This window comes from Primulina eburnea, chromosome 8, assembly GCF_022965805.1.
Source record: "Primulina eburnea isolate SZY01 chromosome 8, ASM2296580v1, whole genome shotgun sequence".
Classification (NCBI taxonomy): domain Eukaryota; kingdom Viridiplantae; phylum Streptophyta; class Magnoliopsida; order Lamiales; family Gesneriaceae; genus Primulina; species Primulina eburnea.
The window spans coordinates 43,546,549-43,567,770 of NC_133108.1; the positions used below are offsets into that span (position 1 = coordinate 43,546,549).

General features: G+C 36.0%; 3 protein-coding genes and 1 pseudogene across 11 annotated transcripts; 3 read left to right on the top strand and 1 right to left on the bottom strand.

Annotated features, from left to right (window-relative positions):
• Positions 1-3,995: 3,995 nt before the first annotated feature.
• Positions 3,996-8,846, top strand: LOC140840088 (peptidyl-prolyl cis-trans isomerase CYP21-4-like). 4 transcript variants are annotated; one of them, XM_073207199.1, is made up of 9 exons: positions 3,996-4,234; positions 4,364-4,594; positions 5,114-5,153; positions 5,428-5,478; positions 5,836-5,921; positions 6,348-6,485; positions 6,573-6,723; positions 7,404-7,492; positions 8,501-8,846. In XM_073207199.1, exons 2-8 carry the CDS (start codon positions 4,443-4,445, stop codon positions 7,488-7,490), a joined length of 705 nt encoding a protein of 234 aa, XP_073063300.1. In that variant the 5' UTR covers positions 3,996-4,234; positions 4,364-4,442; the 3' UTR covers positions 7,491-7,492; positions 8,501-8,846. The 4 variants fall into 4 exon arrangements, with proteins under 4 accessions (XP_073063300.1, XP_073063296.1, XP_073063299.1 ...); XM_073207195.1 differs by lacking the exon at positions 8,501-8,846 and adding an exon at positions 7,905-8,346 and having other exon boundaries at positions 3,997-4,234; XM_073207198.1 differs by lacking the exon at positions 8,501-8,846 and adding an exon at positions 7,932-8,346 and having other exon boundaries at positions 3,997-4,234.
• A 248-nt stretch (positions 8,847-9,094) lies between these two features.
• On the top strand, positions 9,095-12,243 carry LOC140840086 (beta-carotene isomerase D27, chloroplastic). 4 transcript variants are annotated; one of them, XR_012119853.1, is made up of 9 exons: positions 9,095-9,302; positions 9,429-9,521; positions 9,616-9,717; positions 9,922-10,021; positions 10,164-10,255; positions 10,511-10,591; positions 11,180-11,248; positions 11,594-11,830; positions 11,915-11,984. XR_012119853.1 is itself a non-coding variant. In XM_073207193.1 (8 exons), the coding sequence occupies exons 1-8, from the start codon at positions 9,132-9,134 to the stop codon at positions 11,702-11,704; spliced, it is 819 nt and encodes a 272-aa protein (XP_073063294.1). In that variant the 5' UTR covers positions 9,095-9,131; the 3' UTR covers positions 11,705-11,984. The 4 variants fall into 4 exon arrangements, 3 of the variants coding, with proteins under 3 accessions (XP_073063294.1, XP_073063295.1, XP_073063293.1); XM_073207193.1 differs by having other exon boundaries at positions 11,594-11,984; XM_073207192.1 differs by lacking the exon at positions 11,594-11,830 and having other exon boundaries at positions 9,097-9,302; positions 11,915-12,243.
• Positions 12,244-12,380: 137 nt separating this feature from the next.
• On the bottom strand, positions 12,381-14,748 carry LOC140840089 (DEAD-box ATP-dependent RNA helicase 24-like; annotated as a pseudogene).
• A 2,304-nt stretch (positions 14,749-17,052) lies between these two features.
• Positions 17,053-21,036, top strand: LOC140840084 (uncharacterized). Of its 3 annotated transcripts, none has more exons than XM_073207189.1 (7): positions 17,053-17,505; positions 18,253-18,876; positions 19,330-19,936; positions 20,011-20,111; positions 20,202-20,291; positions 20,394-20,521; positions 20,629-21,036. In XM_073207189.1, the coding sequence occupies exons 2-7, from the start codon at positions 18,409-18,411 to the stop codon at positions 20,771-20,773; spliced, it is 1,539 nt and encodes a 512-aa protein (XP_073063290.1). In that variant the 5' UTR covers positions 17,053-17,505; positions 18,253-18,408; the 3' UTR covers positions 20,774-21,036. The 3 variants fall into 3 exon arrangements, with proteins under 3 accessions (XP_073063290.1, XP_073063289.1, XP_073063291.1); XM_073207188.1 differs by having other exon boundaries at positions 18,297-18,876; XM_073207190.1 differs by lacking the exon at positions 17,053-17,505 and adding an exon at positions 17,544-17,734 and having other exon boundaries at positions 18,297-18,876.
• Positions 21,037-21,222: the final 186 nt, after the last annotated feature.

Here is a 21,222-nt window from a genome sequence, read left to right on the forward strand (position 1 = left end):
TGTGGACCAATCCATCCACCATGTGGACCATTCAGATACTTTATATTGATTGATGTCTCCAGCAGATGGTCACATGTATGTTTATTGTCAACTCGAAATGTTGCATTTGCAAGATTACTTGCTCAAATAATAAAATTGAGGAATCAATTTCCCGATTATACAATCAAAAAAATTAGACTTGATAATGCTGGTGAATTTACTTCCCAGACTTTCAATGATTATTGTATGTCTATGGGAATCATTGTTGAGCATCATGTTGCTCATGTACATACACAGAATGGATTGGCTGAATCATTGATTAAACGTCTACAAATGATTGCTAGACCAATGATTATGAAAACAAAGCTCCATATTTCTATATGGGGACATGCAATTTTACATGCTGCTTAATTAATTCGCATCAGACCAAGTGCATATCATAAATACTCCCCATTGCAGCTTGTATTTGGTAAAGAACCAGACATTTATCATTTGAGAATTTTTGGATGTATGGTGTATGTGCCTATTGCACCACCGCAACGAAAGAAAATGGGACCTCAAAGAAAGGTTGGAATTTATATCGGTTATGATAGTTCATCAATCATTCGATATCTTGAACCTCAGACAGGCGACGTGTTCACAACACGTTTTGCTGATTGTCATTTTAATGAGGAAATCTTCCCAATGTTAGGAGGAGAACAGAAACATACCGAAAAGGAAATTACATGGTATGTATCATCGTTGTTACATCTGGATCCAAGAACAAAACAATGTGTAAAAGATGTACAACAAATTGTACACTTGCAAAGAATAGCAAATCAAATACCAGATGCATTTGCAGATACAAAAAGGGTAACTAAATCATATATACATGCTGCAAATGCCCCTGCTCGAATTGAAATTCCAAAGAAACAAATGGAAGATACTCATGATGTCATTAAACGCCTGAAGCGTGGAAGGCCAGTCGGTTCCAAGGATAAAAATCCTCGAAAAAGAAAATTCATAGAGAAACATGATGATCAAAAAATAAAGAATGATGTTTCTGAAGAAACACATGATGATTACAAAATAGAGAATGGTGCTCCTGAAGAAACACATGATGATGAAAATGTTCTGTCAGAACCACAAACTGACGAGAATCATGAAATCTCTATCAATTACATTAATACTGGAAAAATATGGAACCGAAAAGATATAAATGAAATTGATGATATATTTTCTTATAATGTGGCAATCGACATCATAAATGATAACGAAGATCATGAACCAAAATCTTTTGGTGAATGTAAAAATCGCCAGGATTGGATAAAATGGAAAGATGTCATCCAGGTTGAATTAAATTCGCTAAATAAACGTAATGTTTTTGGACCTATAGTCCTTACACCTGAAGGTGTAAAACCTGTTGGATACAAATGGGTTTTTATTCGAAAGCGAAATGAGAAAAATGAAATAGTAAGATATAAAGCTCGACTTGTTGCACAAGGTTTTTCTCAAAGGCCTGGAATTGATTATGAAGAAACGTATTCTCCTGTGATGGATGCAATTACATTTCGGTATTTGATTAGCTTGGCGGTATCTGAAAATTTAGAAATGCGTCTTATGGATGTTGTTACAGCTTACTTATATGGATCACTTGATAGTAATATATATATGAAAATCCCTGAAGGATTTAAGATGCCTGAAGCACAAAGTTCAAAACCCAGGGAATGTTATTCTGTGAAATTACAAAGATCATTATATGGGTTAAAGCAATCAGGTCGAATGTGGTATAATCGACTAAGTGATCACTTGATGAAAAAGGGATATGTAAATAATTCAATATGCCCTTGTGTTTTCATTAAGAAAACAACATCCGGATGCGTAATTATTGCTGTATATGTTGATGATTTAAAAGTCATTGGAACGAATAAGGAAATTCAAGAAGTTGTGTCATACTTGAAGGAAGAATTTGAAATGAAGGATCTTGGAAAAACCAAGTATTGTCTTGGTTTACAAATTGAACAAAAAGAATGTGGAATGTTTGTTCACCAGACAAATTATACAGAAAAGATCCTTAAACGTTTTAATATGGATAAAGCAAATCCTTTAAGTACTCCAATGGTTGTTAGATCATTAAACATAGAAAAGGATCCATTCCGTCCATGTGAAGATGATGAAGATATTCTTGGTCCAGAAGTACCATATCTAAGTGTCATTGGTGCCCTTATGTACCTTACAAATTGTACAAGGCATGATATATCTTTTGTCGTGAATCTGTTGGCAAGATTTAGCACATATCCAACAAAGAGACACTGGAACGGAATTAAACATATATTCCGTTATCTACGAGGAACGACAGACTTGAGACTTTTGTATTCAAAAGATGCTAGTCCAAGTATAATTGGTTATGCTGATGCTGGATACTTATCTGATCCACACAAGGCACGTTCCCAAACTGGATATGTATTTACTCGTGGAGGCAGGGGCGGAGGGAGAGCCTCCTTCACCCGGGCTTCAGCCCGGGTGGTCCAAAAAAAATTTAAAAAATTTATATGTAAATTTTTTTATAATTTTGAATAAATATGATATTAGCCCGGGTAGATCAATTTAAATTTTAATGGATTTTAGAGTTTAAAATTCTAGCCCGGGTAGGATCGATTTCCTGGCTTCGCCACTGCGTGGAGGCACTGCAATATCTTGGCGTTCACAGAAACAAACACTTGTAACAACTTCATCAAATCATGCCGAGATTATTGCACTACATGAAGCAAGTCGTGAATGTGTGTGGTTAAAATCAATGACCCAACATATCCAAATCTCATGCGGATTATCATTCGACGAGAAGCCTGTGATACTATATGAAGATAATGCTGCATGTGTTGCTCAAATGAAAAAGGGATACATAAAAAGCGACAGAACTAAACATATTCTTCTTAAGTTCTTCGCATTCACCAAGGAGCTAGAGAAGAATAAATGTGTTGATGTTCGTCACATTCAATCAAGTGAAAACTCATCAGATCTCTTCACAAAGGCACTACCTACGACAATATTCAGAAAGCACATATATAATATTGGGATGCGCAATCTACGAAATTTGTGAAGAATTGTTTATGTCAACATCAGGGGGAGTTTACGTGACTGCACTCTTTTTCTCTTACAATGGTTTTTATCCCAATGGGTTTTTCCTAGTAAGGTTTTTAACGAGACAGTATAAAAACACGTAATGAAGATAATCATCATGATCATCATCACAAGGGGAGGTGTTGAAAAATATATTTAAAATGTGTGTATTGAATATTTGAATGTTGAATATTTGAATGTTGAAAATAAGAGTTGTAAATATTGAAAATTAGTGTGTGATGATGTAGGTAATGATGTATTTTATTTTTGGATTATTTGTAAAGATTTCCTATAAATAGATCTCTCATTTGTGAAGAAAATCACAATTGAGTAGAGAGAAAAATATTATAAAGTAGTGTAGTTTAGTAAATTTTGAGAGTTTGAGATTTTTACTTTTTACCATAAATTTTTACTTTTTCACAACATGATTAAATTAGTTATGCGAATTCAGCGAATACTTTTTCAAGTGATTATCAGGAATATTTTAGGTTATAATTTTATTATAATACTATTATCGTTAACATTTGGAGTATAATGCAAGTATATAATTTTAAAAAATTCTTATTCATTTAGAGTGATTCAATATATTTTGTAGAGTCAATAAAAAACAGTAGGTCTCGTATTAAATGATCTAATAGATTTATATCAACGAAAATATATCAGCATTGAAAAGTAATATTTTTGACATAAAAATTAATATTTATTATGAGTCGGGTTGAATTGAAGATATATAGATCTATATAATTAAATTGATCAGTGAAACAGAAGTTTTAACGATAAAGAAATTTTTATAAAGGTAGGGCATGCGACGTTTAGAATTTATCTGAAGAGCAGTAAAATTTCAACACGGCAATTGGTAAGTACCACTAACCATTCAGTCAATTCTCGTTTGAACAACAGAGGCGGTTAAATGAGGACAATAAATTCAACTACCAAATAAACGGCATCGTTTGCTCCCATGAAGCCCGGGCATTAACATCACGCGGTGGCTGGCTGTAAACTGTCATTTCTCATTTTTATCTACAAAATTCGAATTTTCATACAAACAATTTAGCAGTTCCGGCTGCGAAATTCGCCGCTAATTTGTATTTGCGATCATCGAAGGTATTGTTCCTCCTCGTCGATCGACTTCAGCCCTATGATAAATTAGGATAAGGTATGTTTTGTCTTTTTGTTGATTCATTGTTGGTATGCTCGTGATTTCTAGTTATTATTGATCTGACACTTGTTTTCTCTCTCGATTTGTCTGTAAATCGGGGCGTACTGTTTACTGGAATCGGAGTAGTATGGAGGTTATTCCGGTTGTTGATGCACTAGTTTATTTTGCAGAGATTAGAAAGAATTGGTGTTGATTTAAAAGCGTAATGGGGAAAATCAAGCCTCAAGCTCTCTTGATGCAGAGTAAAAAGAAGAAGGCGCCGAGCCGAATAAGTGTGGTTACCATTGGAGTTTACTGCCTTATTGTCGTGGTCACAGTTTTTTTTCTTTTCTCTGCCTACAGACATTGGACTGGAAGGTATGTTGTGATTGATATGTTCTTTTTGGATTAATGTGATTCTGTTTGTTTTGAATACTTGATTGTTGGTTTAGTGATTTGTTTTAGGGTATTGCCGAATAAATATTGAGAACTGGATAACTAAGCTGAATTATTTAGATCTGAGATGCTTTTAGCGGTTTGAGGTGAAAAATGACTGTGATATGTTGGTCTCTTTGGCACAAGTTGTTTATAAAAATAAATATTCTAGTGAACGCTGTCTTTTTTCACTGTACATCAAATGTATCACACACCCCTTGTTTCTCTATTTGTTCGCATGAGTTTTCTCGTAAGTTGGCAATTTATGTTATTAATGGGGAGTAATTAAACCCAAGATTGGTATTGTTTTGTATATAATGGAACTTGTTCTTGGAGTAATAATTTTTAGAAGATTATCGATGCTGGACCAGTAGTTCGACCATTAATTGCACACTTATATGCTAATTCAGTTGTGGGAACTGTGAAACCCATGTCCTTATGGAATCTTTACATTGTTCATAGGTCAAATGTTTCAAGTGAAGAGCTGATATCTAGTTTGGAGGTACGCTAGCTCATTGTATTTTTGTAGCACTAGTTTGTCTTATCGCAGCTTTTGCACTTCCATTTTGTTTTACATTATGCTTTCTACTATTTCTTGAGTTTTTAATTGTCCTACTGCTTTGATGTTCTTGTTATTTATAATTAACAATTTTTTCCTTTTTCTAAAAGTAAGTTCAATGATGTACTGCTAGATGAAAACCATGATCATTTGTGACTTTCTCTTCACCATCTTCCTCTTCCGTTTTCTTAAATCTTCACTGGCTTACTTTATGCAGCATGATAGCTCATTTAGCAAGTCAAAGAAACTTGACACTCCTAAATATGCTGTAAGTTTCTCGCATTTCTACTTTCACGAGTTATTGAGTTAGATATTTTGATCCGGTACACTGAGATTTACACCCGTAACAGTAAACTTTTGAGGGAACCATTGCTCGCTACATTTTGCAGTTTCTTTATGTTTAGTTGATGTTGGAGGGCATATAAACCATAATGTTATCCCTCTTGTACTTGTGGCTTTTAACTTGCTGTGAGCATTTCTTTTCAGATGTGAAAGCTGCTAGTTTATACTTAAGTCAAATAAGTATATCACTATTTGTGTTGTTTGTTAATCCTGCTATTCTATTTCTGAAACCCAGTTATATCGCTTTTCTATGGATGATTTTGTTATAATATGATGCTTGCAGGTGATAAATACCTCAAAAGGTTTAATTACTGTGGAACTTTACAAGGACGGTTCTCCCGAGGTTGTTGACAAATTTATTAATTCTTGGTATGTACCACACGACTGCTTTCTTTATAAATTGCACTACATTCTGGAAAGGTGGCTCATGTAGTTGATTTTTTTGTAGTTTGGTTGCCCTTCCTCATACATAAGTGTTTCTAATTTCTGCTGATGAATGAGTTGTGCTGCATTGGTTGGTTAAGATATTATGATCAATATAGAGGACCCCTTCTATAGTAAAAAATAAAATAAGGAAAAAAAAGAATGTCCACAATGTTTATACTTTGCAAAACATCAGAACTCGTTCTTCAGCAGCAAGCAGACACCTCCGCTTGTCTCAAAGGTCTAATTTTGCTACTATTGTGTCTCGTACGATGTTTATTTGCCATCACTTGTCTGTAGAAAGTTTTAGAGAAGCTTCATGAAAGCTTAAGCCTCATCTATTGCAATCTCTCTTTTCATTTTCGTCTCCAGTGAGAATGGACACTTCAAAGGAATGCTTTTTAACCGTGTGATAAAGAACTTTGTCATTCAAGGAGGTGATGTTAGTAGACCTGGAACTACGGAAGATTGGACTTCAAGGGGAAAGCATTACAACCACCTCGATACCAGGTCCGCTTTACCTTGGATCTACATAGTTTTTGACAAACACACAATCTGAATAAACATTGACTACTGACTTGACGATACTTTATCTAGCATGAAGCATGAAGCTTTTATGCTTGGCACTTCTAAGACAAAACAAGGTGGTGGCAAATTTGATCTCTTTATTACGACAGCACCTATCCCAGACCTAACTGAGAAAATTAATGTATTTGGTCGTGTTATCAAGGGTGAAGATGTTGTTCAGGTGAAATATCCTTATTTTTGTTGCCGTTGTACTTATATTTCTTATAATTGTATTGGCCAGACTTGCGTGTTTAGCTTATGTGCATCTTGTATTTTTTCACGGGCCAAAACCTGCGAAGCCACACTTGTGTACTTTTCTATTTATTCTGGCTAATTATTATTTTTCATTTTGATGTTTTTAAATTATTTTAAGCAGTCCTTTTTAATTTTCCTTCCCTTTTCCTCTCTTTTTTCTCTCCTCTCTGTTGCATACCCTGATGAAGCATTTCTTAAACTAATTAGATTCAGTTGAACATTGAAATTTTGTTTTATGTATTCGACCAATAAAACAAGGTTGCCAAGCTGTAGTGTTGGTAATTATGAGCACCATGATTACTTGATTTTAGATTTACTCTATGGTGCTTATGCATCTCCTGGCAAGCTGTTAAATTGCGAAGAAATATTTTACCTTGGATAGTTGATAAGTAAGCTGGTTGATCATATGATTTAGTAAATTTAGTTTGTAGGGAAAAACAACCTGTTGTGAATTAGATAAGTTTGTTGTTTTTTCTATTTACTTCACTCAAATCATCGTGGTTCCTAACTTAATCACTTGGTTTGTGAATAAGTCTGTTCAAATCTTGCTTTTTGCTTCAAACTTATTTAAACAGCAAATGCATCACGTTATGATATGATTTTCAGGAAATCGAAGAAGCAGACACAGATGAGCATTATCGGCCTAAAATACCCATAGGGATCATTGAAGTGACTATGAAAGAAACAGCGTAATGGTATGTTGTCTTTGATATAATCCTTGCATAGTATGATTAACCTATCAGCATTGGGGTGCAAACGATCCAAATCGAGCTGAATTTGGGCCAAAGATATTTAATTATTTGAGCTTTGAATCGAATTCGGCAAAAAAAACAAGTCGAATATGTTTGTATTCAGCTCAAATTCGATAATTTTGGAAATTCGATAATTTTGGGAACAAATCGAATATTTTTAGAGTCCGTTCAAAAAGCTCGCAATCCTGCTTGTTTCATTTGCACCCCTAATCAGTATTACCAAATAAATCCTCGTTGATCTTTGACATTGTTCATACTACACCAATCTTTTGATCCATTTTCTGGTTTCTTTCTGTGGGGGCTATCTGCTTTGTAACTGATACACATTTCTTTTTCAATTGATATTCCATTTCAGACCTTCATAACAAGAAGTGTAAAACAGGTGAGGTGGTTCTGAGCTTCAATTACATATTCCGATGGAATCATTTTGCTGGGTGTTATTTCATGTGTTGTACGATAGTATGGATCCATGAGAATTTGTAATGGTGCAGACAGTTGGGTTCAAATTTACTGCCGCCGCTAATTATGATTATTACCGCCTCGGAATGGTTGATTAACTAAAAACAAACAAACAACTGATTTATTTGTAGTGCGTGGAGGTTCAGCTGCTGAGGGGGTTGTACATTATATTTTTGTTGCTAAAAAAAGAAATATTTAGGTTGTAATTGTGTATGCGCATGAGAAACTTCAGTTGTCTTGCTGACTCTCTCTTTTTTATATATACACAATAGACACCAAATTGTTGTATGTTTGTGAAAATTGATTTAATGGACAATTATACATGCAAGTTCAAATAATAGAGACTGTCATTTCTGTCTGAGTAGTCTAGATGTCATGTGTGTGATTAATCTTTCAGTGGCATAAATCGAATAAGTTGGATAAAAACTCCAGGCCAATTCCGAACTCTGGGCTTCGATCTCAATTGTTATACTAATACTTGCCAATTTATAGAAGCCTCCCAAAAGTTGTCTGCCGTGATTACGAATCAGTCCCTTGGCTACCGTTGAACTTGAGCATCCCTTGCTGTCACCATCAACATTGACTCGACCTGACCACTCCAAATGTGGATTCCGCTGAAAGTAGATAATAGTCTCTGGATTGAAATAGGATTGCTTGCATTGTTTGGTGGAACGATGGATTGGAGGAGTAATTTCTAATCAGCTTGGCGTCATTAGCAGGGCGAGAGAATTCAGTAATATGTGAAAACTTGGGCGTATCCAAACAGAAAGCACCAGCAACTGAAGCGGTCATCCCCTCAAACATGCGTGATACAAAGAACCACTGCCATCTAAGGGGAACTAAATCAATAGTCATAGATTGCATTGTCTTTAGTGCAATGTCTTGGTACATTGCAACTCATTTTTATCATTGTTATGGTAGCACGTTGTTAACTGAACAGTCTAACTTGCACAAAAGTCGCATGAAATGAGTGTCCTCACCATCTATTAGATGCGATGAAATATAGAAAAATTACGTGATACTTCGTGATATCTCGTCGGTGCTCACATAGGTATGCACCGTAGTTGAGGTATAACAAAATTATGATATAAATGTCCACAAATCTCTATATTTTCGTTTGATAATGACGATATTACGGTTCTATGTTTGCCCACCGGATAAGCTTGGGGAGGGCTGGAATCGGGGCATGGCAATTCTCAATTGCAATCCGCACCCACCCTGCCCAATCCCCTCTTCCCGTTCGCCCAAAAACAACTCTTATTCTCGAATTTATTGCTCTATCCAATCAAAATCTGTAAGGATTATTAATCTTAATATTCATTATTCAAATTGAACTTTTACACGCACAATTGCGTGAGAATCTGATTCCAATGTGTTTCTCATCGCTTTTCTTACTAAGTAATTAACGAAAATTACTCAGATTGTAGCACGTGGAGCGAATTCGAAGAAAGAGTACAAGCCTGGTGTCTTTGATGATATTTTCCTGAGCGTGTTTCGCAGTAAAATGGTTCAGGTTCTGGATTAAGCGTTGGTCATTTTTCATTATATGCTCAGTCATTAGCTGTATACTTAGCGACTGTGTCGACGATTATGTTATAAATTGACAGGAGATCGGATGGGACTCTGAAAAGCCAGGGTACGATGGATTAATTGATGTGGCTCATCGTATAATGACTGGCCGACCAAATAGTGAAGCTACAGAAGCTGCGGTATGACCATTCCTTTTCTCTCTTGGGCATTCCAAATTGGTTTTGTATCCTAGTAATAAGGACGAAAATAGTCATTATCCCTAAATGATGATGGTGTAGTTCTCGTTTATATTGCTAGTGTTTAATCTTGTATAAGAGTGAGGCGCACGGGATAAAGTTGGAGTTTTGATTAGTTTAATCTTTAAAAACGCATGTTGGTGGCAGGTAAGGATATTAACATCACTGTTTCCTCCATCATTATTGGAGCTCTACAAATTGCTTGTTTCACCAATTGCTGGAGGCAAAGTGGCAGCCCTTATGGTTGGTGAGTGGTTTTGATCCCACGGATGGTCTGAATTGGGTTTATTTGTTTAACTGAACATTTGTTTTGGTTATCTGACTGATTCATGGATTTAACTTTAATGGTGAATGCAACTGAATAGTTGTCTGTCTTCTGTTTCTGGAAGCAAGGGTGACCGCAATTTCTTGTCAATGGCTCATGGGTCCATGCACTGTTAATTCTGTGGATCTTCCAGATAAATCTTCGTGGTCAAGCGGGGTAATGTTCTGTTTTTTTTGTTTATTTGTGTTGTAACGATTTAGTCAATGCTACACGAGATATATATTATATGCCATTGGATATATAGATCTACATGTATCTTATGTAGGATACAAAATATATGTGTGTAGCCAATATTACATGCCTAACAAAGAATGTTGTGGACCAATGTTGTGGTAATTCATTTGAGCTGTAACTACTTAAATGTTGGTAGCTGTTCAGGTCCACATTGAAAGGATAGTTTATTTGGTGTAGGTATTCGTTGAGAAATGTAGATACTTAGAGGAGAGCAAATGTGTTGGTGTATGCATCAACACATGTAAACTTCCTACACAGGTGCGCGACTCTTACTGGGTTGTGAGTGTTATTTGTTCGTATACTGCATCCAGTTGTCAAATTTTGGTCATGAGTTGAGCTATTCTTTTGACTAAAAGAGGATATTTTACGGTCGAGAAATTCTACATTGAGGGTTTACAAGCTATATTGACACGAGACAATAATGAATGAATATGGTATTCATATTACAATTTTTTCCTAAAAATCGGTAGTTTAACTACTTTTTGGCTGGTTTCAGAATGGTACACAACATGAACTTGGTATGTACATGGTCATTGTCATGGCCACGATAGGGGATTTCTTTGGGATTGCTAAAATTGATAGCATGATCGAAGACTCTCGCTATAAAAAGAGATCATTGATCAGCATGAGTAGTTCGTCATTTTTATGCACTTCCCTAAAAAGGAGGGCCGCAATGGCTGAACTCTATTCAGCTGTTTTTTCATGTCCAAATAGGAAAAAGCCAACTTGCTTTTCCATGTTAAGATATTGCTCTTCGTGCCTTCTTTTGCATTTGTTTGTATGAGGAATGGCAGGGGTGCTTTTTTCTCTTAAAAGGTTGTAAGTGTATTTGTTTCATTCTCATAGATCTTTTTCAAGGAGCACATGGGAGTTCCTTTAGTAATGGAGCCCAACTTCGATGATTATAGCTGTCAGGTAACATGGATATTTTTTTTCTTTTTATAGAGAAAATATGTTGATAAACTAATAGAAATGTATTGAAGAACAAGCTATCATTCTGATACATCTATCTATCAAAATTATAGATTAACTAACAATTCGGACATTTAGGCTCAATACACACCAAACAATTATTTATTCCGACTAATACAAGTTGTCAACTCATTAATAACGAACTAAATAAGTTCCCTTCAAGTTTTTTACTATTTGATATTATCCCATGCGTGATTCACTTGTTAGAAAATATTTCTTGTGTTAATCAGTAGTATGTGATCGATAAATTCCTATACTCATTTGGCATTCTGGTTTATGCGGTTGAAGTTTGGGTCTAATAAACTTAAAATGGACTTGTGTGGAGGAAGACCAAAAAGGGATAGAAGTTCGCTCTATGTGGCCAGCGTGTATATTCGTTCTCTCTTCTTGGTAGAGTGAACTTGTTGGTCAAGCCCAAATCCAAGAGGTTACGTACTTCCCCCCCTCAGCCAGATCTTTGATTCCAATTCTTTTTGGACAGCCGGAATAGGAATTTGACGCATGAGGAGACCCTTTTTACTTGATGTTAGTCTTTTAATCGTAATCCACTGACTTTAAAAAAAGGCCCTCTACAATTGTTTTCAGCAATGTGTTTTTGAATATGTTTAGTTCAAATTTGGGGTAGTTCCTCCTCCACCAGAAGATGACAGCACGCTCAAACAGCCCTGCCTCCAGGTATGCCAAACTGCCAATAGACGCAGGGAAATTGGCAGTGCCAAGGATGTGTTGAAATGTCCTAAGAGTTGAAGCTTGCAGCCTTCTCCCAAACTTACAGACAGACTGTCATATCAGAGTGCTGGAAATTTGTTCATAACAGATTCCTTGTAGTCAATACAACACTTGCAAGGATATTGCGGTGCTAGCAAATTGTAATATTCATCATTTTAACTTATATTTGTATGTTTAACTTTCTGATCTTCATATAAAGTTGTCATTGTCCACGGTTTGTCATTTCTCAACTTCCTCATCCTCCTAAAGATGAATCACAGTGAAAATTATCGTGTAGGCTTCTGCTTCAGAGCCCCATCGTTTTTGGGATATGTCTCTTCAATTTAACTCAAGTTGAATGCGTGAACATGAATTTTCATGTACGTGTACATATGTGCCGACATAAACTCATATTCGCCTAATTTCTATACAAGAGTGTATGCAGTACTATCTTTGTCCCCTGCACGACAAATGAATCACATTCATAGCCAGATCCATCAGCTCCATGGACACATTCTGACCCGCAGGCCGCAGCTATCAAACTGTTGACAAGTTCACCAGCAAATCTCGCCTCCTTCTGTGTAACAAGAGTGTATGCAGTACTATCTTTGTCCCCTGCACGACCTGTCCTTCCAATGCGATGTACATGCATGTCCATGTCTTTAGCTATGTCAAAATTGACCACAGATTTAATTGACTTAATGTCAAGACCACGAGTAGCAACGTCAGTTGCAATCAGAACATGGTAAGCTCCAGATTTGAACTTCTGCAATATCTCCATACGAGAAGCCTGATCTTTGTCACCATGAAGTGCTGCAACTTTAAAACCCTCTTGCGCCAGTTTTGATTCAATTTCATTCACTGTGGACTTTTTTGAAGCAAAAACCAAACATCACCTTCATCTATCATTCTAGGAAGCTTTTCAAGAAGCCATGGAAACTTCTCCACATCAGATGGAATTAATTCCACAGCTTGGGTAATATCCTCGTTTGCCATACCCACCTCTCCAACAGCGACTCTAACAGGATCAGAGAGAATCTCTCGAGCAAGTTTTTCAACTTTCCGAGGCATAGTAGCTGAAAAGAGTGCTGTCTGACGATCTCCTGATTTGACCTACTATAGACCTTATCTGTGGCTCAAAACCAAGGTCAAACATTCTATCGGCCTCATCTAGCACTAAATATGTTGCTCTCAACATTGTCAGAGCCTTCATTTTTATCAAATCTATCAATCTTCCTGGATTAGCCACAACTATCTCACATCCTGCTTTTAGCTCCTTGAATTGGTCGAGTTTGGACATTCCCCCATACTGCAGCGACACGGATGCCACGAGCTTTGGAAAATTTCTTAGCTTCAGAATATATTTGATGAGCCAACTCCCTAGTGGGTGCACATATTACTCCAATGGGACCTTCTTCTTTCTCAAGTTCAGGTTGATCCATGATATGGACAATCATGGGAAGCACAAATGAGGCAGTCTTCCCAGAACCAGTTTTTGCTATACCAATCATGTCTCTTCCTGAAAGCATGATAGGTAAAGCTTGACACTGTATCGGTGTAGGTTTCTCGTATGCATGTTTTGCTATGGTTTTCATTAGCTCCAAAGAAAAACCACAATCTTCAAAAGTCTTAATCGGCTGTGGAACATCAAAACCTGATACACGTATTGCTAAGCTCTTCTTGTACTCGGTAGCATCCAGCTCACTCGTGCCTGAAAACATTATACATCAGATGCTTTCTAAACAACTGTAAAACTAAAAAGCATTAAAGCACAACTAGTTTATTAGTTATCAGCAATATACTACAATATCAAATTAAAGCACAGCCATCGAAATCCTCAATTGAACACTGATCATAAATCTTCGAAATTAGCAAATACTACTTGGTCACATTCAATCACCTGAGCTGAAATACATGCTTTCTCCTCGTAGAAATCCTTATTAAAGGGCTCGTAATCAATCGAGCTATGATCAAGCTCGGGAATTGGCTCAATCTTCTTCTTGTCGACAATAATAGGATTATCATCAGAATCGTAATCAACCATCCCGGAATCCACGGCCTTAGCAGCCGCATAAACCTCTTCATCCGAATTATAACCCGCGTGAAGCGCATCCGCGGCTAATTGAAGACCTAAATCCTTCTTCGAACTCAGAAAACTCTCCATTGGATCATCCTCCACGTCGTCCCGGTACTTATCCAGCTTCTCCTCCGTCTTAGGTGGCGGTGCTGCCTTCATCTCCTCCTGTAATCCTTCCATAAAAGCGTCCAGAGGATCAATCTCGTCTTCCTCAGCGGCATAGAAGCCGTTTTTGCCGTCAGTGACAGCATAGTCTGGTGCGTCGCGGTCTTCGGCGTAATCAATGTTGTCGAGGTCGGCGTCATCGTCACCGGCGCTTAACGAGCAGATGGAAGGACGTAGAGTCTCTGCGAAGGTTGGGATCTTCGAAGTTGTAAGGGGCTTGACGATTGATGCCGAAGCCTTCGAATCCGAATTTCCGTTTGAACATTCATTTAAACCCTAAAATCCCAAATGGGGGGATTTGATTTTAAGAAATACAAGGGCAGGCTCGGGCTCGGGCTCCGCCATGTATGTACTTTATTATTGTTTTTAGAACAACAATATATATATTTATACTGCTCTAACAACCACACGAGTCATTATTTTGCAAAGTATTGTCTACTTTTGTACGCATATTAAATTTAGGCCCCTCATTTTTTAAAATATAGCAAAATGGGCATCTAACAATTTTTTTTTTCCAAATTACAATATTAATAATAAAAGGAATAATAAAGTAAAACGTTATTATCAGAGATAAAAATGATAATGAATAAAAAGATGTAAATTAATAATAATATCCTGTAAGAATAAAATAAACGCATGTGAGAAGGTTTCATTATTCAATATTGTGATGCGGCCCAAACCGATTTATGAAAAATTTATTATTTTTATGTTAAAAATATCATTTTTTAGTTTAAACATAAATTGAGTTGACACGTCCAATAAATATAATATCATCTCAAGAAAAACATACTCAAAAAATAATATGATTATTGTTTTTTTAGAAAATTCATATCATCCCATCATTTAAAATTGTGTTACTTCGTTTCGTAATTTTTTGTGACGTAAATAAGATGACCTTGAAAATTCGGATTTCAACAATGATTGAACGAACGATTAATAGGTATTATTACCATAGCTCGATGTCATGTATCTTAAAGTTAAAAGATTGAATCAAATGGTCTAAATGTACAATCATCTTTTGCAATCAAATAAATAAACAAGAGCAACATATCACATGATGTTGATGTGCAAATATTATGTGGCAGGTGAATATGGGTGTACAAAATTTTAATAAAACCGAAAAAATCCTAAATCTAAACCAAACTCAACATAAAACTCTATTTTTAAATTTGGATATAAATGTTAAAATCGAATTTTAAATTCATCGATTTTGAATATTAAAAAAATCAAATTTAAATTAAATTAATAATATTATTTATATTTTATCATATGATATTTAATGAATTCACAATATTTTTGTTAGTTTTTAGTTATTGTTATTTATTTAATTCATTAGAATTTTATTTTAAGTTTTGTCAAAAAAAATTAGTTAAAAATCATATTTAAAATTAGATTTTAACAACTAATTTAAATAATTATAACACAAGCTCTTGTGAAACGGTCTCACATATCAATTTCGTGGGTCGAATTTCTTATTTGGGTCATCCATGAAAAAGTATTGTTTTTTATGCTAAAAATGTTTACTTTTTATTGTGAATATCGGTATGGTTGACCCATCTCACAGATAAAGATTCATGAGACCCTCTCACAAGATCAGAGCCGTACTTTTTATGTGGTCAACCAAGCGGTTGTCTCAGGGCCCGGCTCAATAAGGGGCCCTTTATATACATAAATATATATATATATATTATATATGTTATTTGTTCTTTAACTCACTACAGATCTCAACTCTGATTTTTGTTCTCATTCAACAAATAAAGTTTAAGATTCCCTACTTCTAGCTTGATTGTAAGTAATTTTCTTCATGAATTATACTTTATTTTCATTTCAAATTTTCTTTATAAATACACATTTATATGTATATCTGTAAATTAATCTATTAAATGATACTCACTAAAAATGAAATTTACTCATTTAAAAAAAAATGAAATTTACTTGCGATATGTGCACTGTCATGTGCTTAGAGATCATATTAATTAAATATATAACTAAAGCACACATCACATTATTTAAATTCTTTAATGAGTTATACTTAAATTATGAGTTTTATATAAATTTAAGGCGCGACTTGTGTGATTAATAAGTGAATAGTCTAAGGAAATAAAATAAATTGTGAATAGAGTTTGAATATGTGGACCATTGAAAGATGAAATTCATTGTTTTTTGGGATTTTTTTGTCCTTTCATTTTGTGGTTTGTTATTTCGACTCAAAAAATTCTTTGATTTTGTAGTTTCTACGATCATAGAGACTAAAGTGTAGTTTCTACAAGAATTATCTTCGATCAACAATATCGCAAGATAGACTAAATGAGCCCACTATGTTGTCGATTGAGAACAAAATGGTCTGAAAACTAGACGAGTGGTATTTATGCAGTTGTTTTAATATTTATTGAGTTGTTATTGATGTAATATATTGATTTTGATATATTTATGTATTTATTAGTATATTTGTTAATTGTAAGTTGAATTTTATATTTATTACTGTAACAAGAGAGCGCATTTTTTTATTTTCGTTTCAGGCCTTATTCAAAACAGGTACAGTTCTGCACAAGACCCTCATTATAAAAAAACGAATAAATTGAATCAAATCGAACACCATCAAAAGAAAGTTCGAATATTGAATTTTATAGTTTCTAGATTTATCTTTGAAATATATGAAAAATACCAAATCAAGTACTTGAAAAGATACATAGACCAAAGTGTAATTTATCTGTAGCACCTAGTGATAACAAGGTTGCACGTGCAAGGGAACCGGGGGATTACTAAAATAAGCCGTGGGGAAATACGCACCTTATCCCGCGCGCAGTTGCAGCATGGTAATACAAGTATTGATGAAGGGAGGGAGAAGGGAGGTGAGTCACCTCGGCGGGACCGGGCTGAGTTGGCAGGCCGAGGCGGAAAAATCCCATTTCAAAGCAAGCGCACACACACACACACACGCACTGCCCACAAAAATTTTCACGCAAACAGGTGTGAAAAATGGAGAAGAAATTGGGAGTCTTGTTTACTATTGTGGCCAGACACCTCTTTATCAACACCTCTCTCTCTCTATCATCCTTTCTTCTAACCCTAGCGCACACGTCCAAACAACACTATTTTTCTCCTCTTTCTCTCTCCACTATACACATTTCTGCTTCTATTTATCTTTTCCGCGGACCCTTTATTTATTGCCCTCAATTACACCTGCTCCGATCTGCTCTTCCACCCGCTCTCATGATTTTCTGTGTGCTTCCGGTTCTCTGCTTGCGAGGTATATCTTCTTGGTTTGTTTTTGTGGGTTTTTTTTTTTTTACCGTGGTTTGGATTGTTTGTGTTGCTGGGATTTGAGGGGTTTTGGTGGATTTTTGGGTTTGAGACGTGGTTTGTTGTGATCATTCAATGCTAATCGTCTCTTGGTTGGGATTTTACTTTACGTGCATATGTTTTGAGCTGGGAGGCAAAATTTGCGCGGCTGTGTGAGGGAGGACCGTCTTTTATCGGTATTTGGGTTGCTAGATTTTCTTGGGTCTATTTGATTATTTGCTAATGCTGTATCCTCTTGCCTGATGTTTTGGTTATTGTTTGTTGCGTTTTTATAATGGAGTGAAGGCATTAATATGAGTTTTTTGTGTGGTATATTTGGGTTAATCTGGCTTTCTTTTTACCGATGGTTTAATGCATGCTAGATGGCGGTCTTACGTTTGTCTAGGTTTTATTAACATGCTTTAGTTTGTTTCTTTTGTTTTTTCGCTTTTGAGTTTTCAATGGGTGGATTTTGAGGGATTTTCGACTTATATGTACTGTTGACAATACCTTTTGAGGTCTTTCTTTGGCTCACTTTAATCCCTGTTTATCCTCCCGCAAGTGCAATGCCGTTGGCCATTTTTATGCTTCATGCATTCACGGGCTTTTCTGAAATTATACGTGCATTTGTTTTGTTCATACATGTTGGTATAACTCGCGCATTGTTTTTACCATATGTTGGTATCAACTCGTATGAATTGTTTTCTCACTTTAGGTTTCACATCAAAAGTTGTCATAGTAATAGTTTAATTTTGACAGAGACCTTGACGCACTACGTGGCTGGCATGCTTTCGACTAGGCTTAACAATTAATTGGCACGTGTGCAACTAGTGCTGTTAGAGGGATTTTAGAACGTGAATCTTTTGCTGCGATGGATCATCAATCTAGGGTTCCTCAAATGGAGAGTAATGGAGTTACGGTTAGAAAAAGGAGAACCCAAACCTCACGACGGCCTAAATCTGATGCACCGGCATATCATCCTGACCAATCCCCCAGATTTTCGACCCCACATTCAGATGATGCAAGTAAGGTCTCGAGTGATGAGAACGTTGCCGATTCTAACTCTGGGGGGAAAATGTTCAATTTGAATCAGTGTTTATCAAGGTCCTTGCCAGTTAGTGGATCTGATGGAGGATCGAATGTCTCTGTTAGCAGTGGTGTGGTTGGGGATGGAACAGGTGGTGAGAACAGACCGAAAAAAGTTAAATTGAAAGTTGGTGGTGTGACGAGAACGATTCAAACCAAATCCAGTCCTAATGGGGCATCCAGTAGCAGGTCTTCAACAAAGATCGATCATTCATCAGACAACACTCGAACACAACAGCATTTTATTCCACAGGTTGTGATTGCTTACGTGTTATTTGATCATCACCACGAAAAAACTCGTCTACACACAAGTTTCTTGAAATGGTTTCTGCTCTTTTTGATTAGCCTTGAATAGCAGCACTTTATGAAATTAGCATGGAAATAAGGCAAGTTCATTAATAATTGCTTGCTGAATTCATACATTTTTATACAAAAATGCATTGAGATAATTTCATAGGATTATGATATGTGGAACTATTGATATATCGTAGATTTAGTTTCTTTGCTCAAGATAGCAACATAGAGAAAATAAAAGTTATTGACATGGGTTCATATTTCATATGATATGAAGGATATCTTAGTTACTTCAGTATTTGAATGGAAAAAATCTCATGCATTCAAATTTGGTGCTTGTGCTTTATACTGCTGTATATGCCATATGGAGACCTCCAACCTTTTCATTCTTGGCATGTATTTGTTATTTCAGGAAAATTCTGATGAATATCACTCTTCACCCGTAGATAAGAAAAGTGGCTTTCAAGGGATTCCGTGGAAAGATTTCTCGAAAGGTGGATTTAGTCTCAAGAGGGAGGACATGGGGAGGATGCCGGCGAAGAATGGCTTGGACAAGCAAGGAGATAAGTCAGATTTCGTTCGTAAAAGCAAGAGGATGCCTAAAAAGCGAGTATTGGATGGGGAATTTGACGAGGACGATGATGATGAGATTCGGTATCTTGAGAAACTCAAGACTTCGAAAATAACTGTAGTCAGGGATTTGGAGGCAGAATCAACCAGAAAAAAACGGAAGGTTGGAAAGTACGACGATATGGAAGATGTTGGAAAACCTGGTAGAGATACGAGGAAGTCAAGAAATGGGGACATGGATTATGAGGACGAAGAACCATTATCTGATGGGGAGCATGAAGGAAAGAAGAAAAAACAAAAGAAAGATCTGTCAGAGTTACCAGCAGAAAACAAAAGGGAGTTAGCTCTTACATCTCGTCAGCGAGCTCTTTTAAGTAAGGACGCTTCTTCTCCACCCGGAGCAAATCAAGTTGAATTCCCAAATGGCTTACCGCCAACCGCTCCTCGAAGTCAGTGAAATTTATCTCCTCTTTTTTTACATTTGGGTTGTTTGCTAGAATTGTACTTACTCTCCATGATACAGAGCAAAAGGAGGTATTGACAGAAGTCGAGCAACAAATGAAGAAGGCTGAGGCTGCTCAGAGACGTAGAATGCAAAACGAGAAAGCAGCCCGTGAATCAGAGGTTCACTTTTTCATCATATAACATTTTGTTTATCTATTTTAATTTAGAGGTCGGATGTTTGATGAACCTGCTTCTTTAAATTATTTATAGGCTGAGGCAATTAGAAAAATACTCGGTCAAGATTCAAGTAGGAAAAAGAGAGAAGAGAAGATGAAGAAACGCCAGGAAGAGTTGAAGCAGGTATTTTGAGCCCTGGACACTTGACATTTCAAATATTCTTTCGAGATTAAGTTACTAACTACTGATGCAAGTTCATTTGTAAAATTTATAAACAAAAAACAGGAAAAGGCAGCACACGCTCAATTTCTTACTTCGAACACCATTAGATGTGTCATGGGTCCTGCTGGAACCACTGTTTCTTTTTCCCCTGACTTGGGGTTGCCCAAATTTTTTGACTCCAAGCCTTGCAGGTAAATATCTTTTTCTCGCTCACGATTCACAAACAACCTCAAACCATTTCTCTTCTTGTATTTTATCTTTCATAATGACTTGATGGAAAATCCATTTGATGTTGCAGCTATCCAGCTCCGCGAGAGAAGTGTGCTGGCCCTTCTTGTACCAATCCTTACAAGTACCGCGATTCTAAGTCAAAACTCCCTCTTTGCAGTCTTCAATGCTACAAGGCGATAAATGGAAACGCACCAACTGAGAAGGCCTGCTGAAATTGTGTTGTTCTTGGAAGTAGTAGATCCCATATTTTACTGTATTGGTGACATATTAATTATCTCCAAGTTTACTTGAGAACAAGGTGTATGGAAAGAGTCATTAGGCAGTTAGTTTTAGTACTTGAAAACATTCCTAACTTTTACAACCAACTTGTTAAAACTCCTAGCTATTAACTTCTATATTTTTCTTTGATTGATCAACTACAACCTTAAAGTCTGGTTTGAGAATGAAAATATCTCTTGTTCACAGGGTGACGAAATACCTTGCGACAAGACATGTAACGCTATTTTTCACAAAAGATTCTAATTATCCAAGTATAAAACTAGAACATAGTTTTGTAAAAGAACTATATATTATAGTTAAATTAACAATACATTTTGGTCAATTATTAATCCAAACAAAAATTTAACTAAATAGTTTTTTCCATCCAAACCATGATCGACTA

What these genes read in the sequence shown, in the direction of transcription:
- LOC140840088 (XM_073207199.1), top strand. Translation starts at nt 4,443, where the DNA reads ATGGGGAAAATCAAGCCTCAAGCTCTCTTGATGCAGAGTAAAAAGAAG. An exon ending in TACAACCACCTCGATACCAG is followed by an intron (nt 6,486 to 6,572) that starts GTCCGCTTTACC and finishes TACTTTATCTAG; the next exon opens with CATGAAGCATGAAGCTTTTA. An exon ending in AGGGTGAAGATGTTGTTCAG is followed by an intron (nt 6,724 to 7,403) that starts GTGAAATATCCT and finishes TATGATTTTCAG; the next exon opens with GAAATCGAAGAAGCAGACAC.
- LOC140840086 (XM_073207192.1), top strand. Translation starts at nt 9,132, where the DNA reads ATGACGATATTACGGTTCTATGTTTGCCCACCGGATAAGCTTGGGGAG. An exon ending in GTGAAGCTACAGAAGCTGCG is followed by an intron (nt 9,718 to 9,921) that starts GTATGACCATTC and finishes TGTTGGTGGCAG; the next exon opens with GTAAGGATATTAACATCACT. An exon ending in TCGATGATTATAGCTGTCAG is followed by an intron (nt 11,249 to 11,914) that starts GTAACATGGATA and finishes GAATATGTTTAG; the next exon opens with TTCAAATTTGGGGTAGTTCC.
- LOC140840084 (XM_073207189.1), top strand. Translation starts at nt 18,409, where the DNA reads ATGGATCATCAATCTAGGGTTCCTCAAATGGAGAGTAATGGAGTTACG. An exon ending in AACAGCATTTTATTCCACAG is followed by an intron (nt 18,877 to 19,329) that starts GTTGTGATTGCT and finishes TTGTTATTTCAG; the next exon opens with GAAAATTCTGATGAATATCA. An exon ending in GCCAGGAAGAGTTGAAGCAG is followed by an intron (nt 20,292 to 20,393) that starts GTATTTTGAGCC and finishes AACAAAAAACAG; the next exon opens with GAAAAGGCAGCACACGCTCA.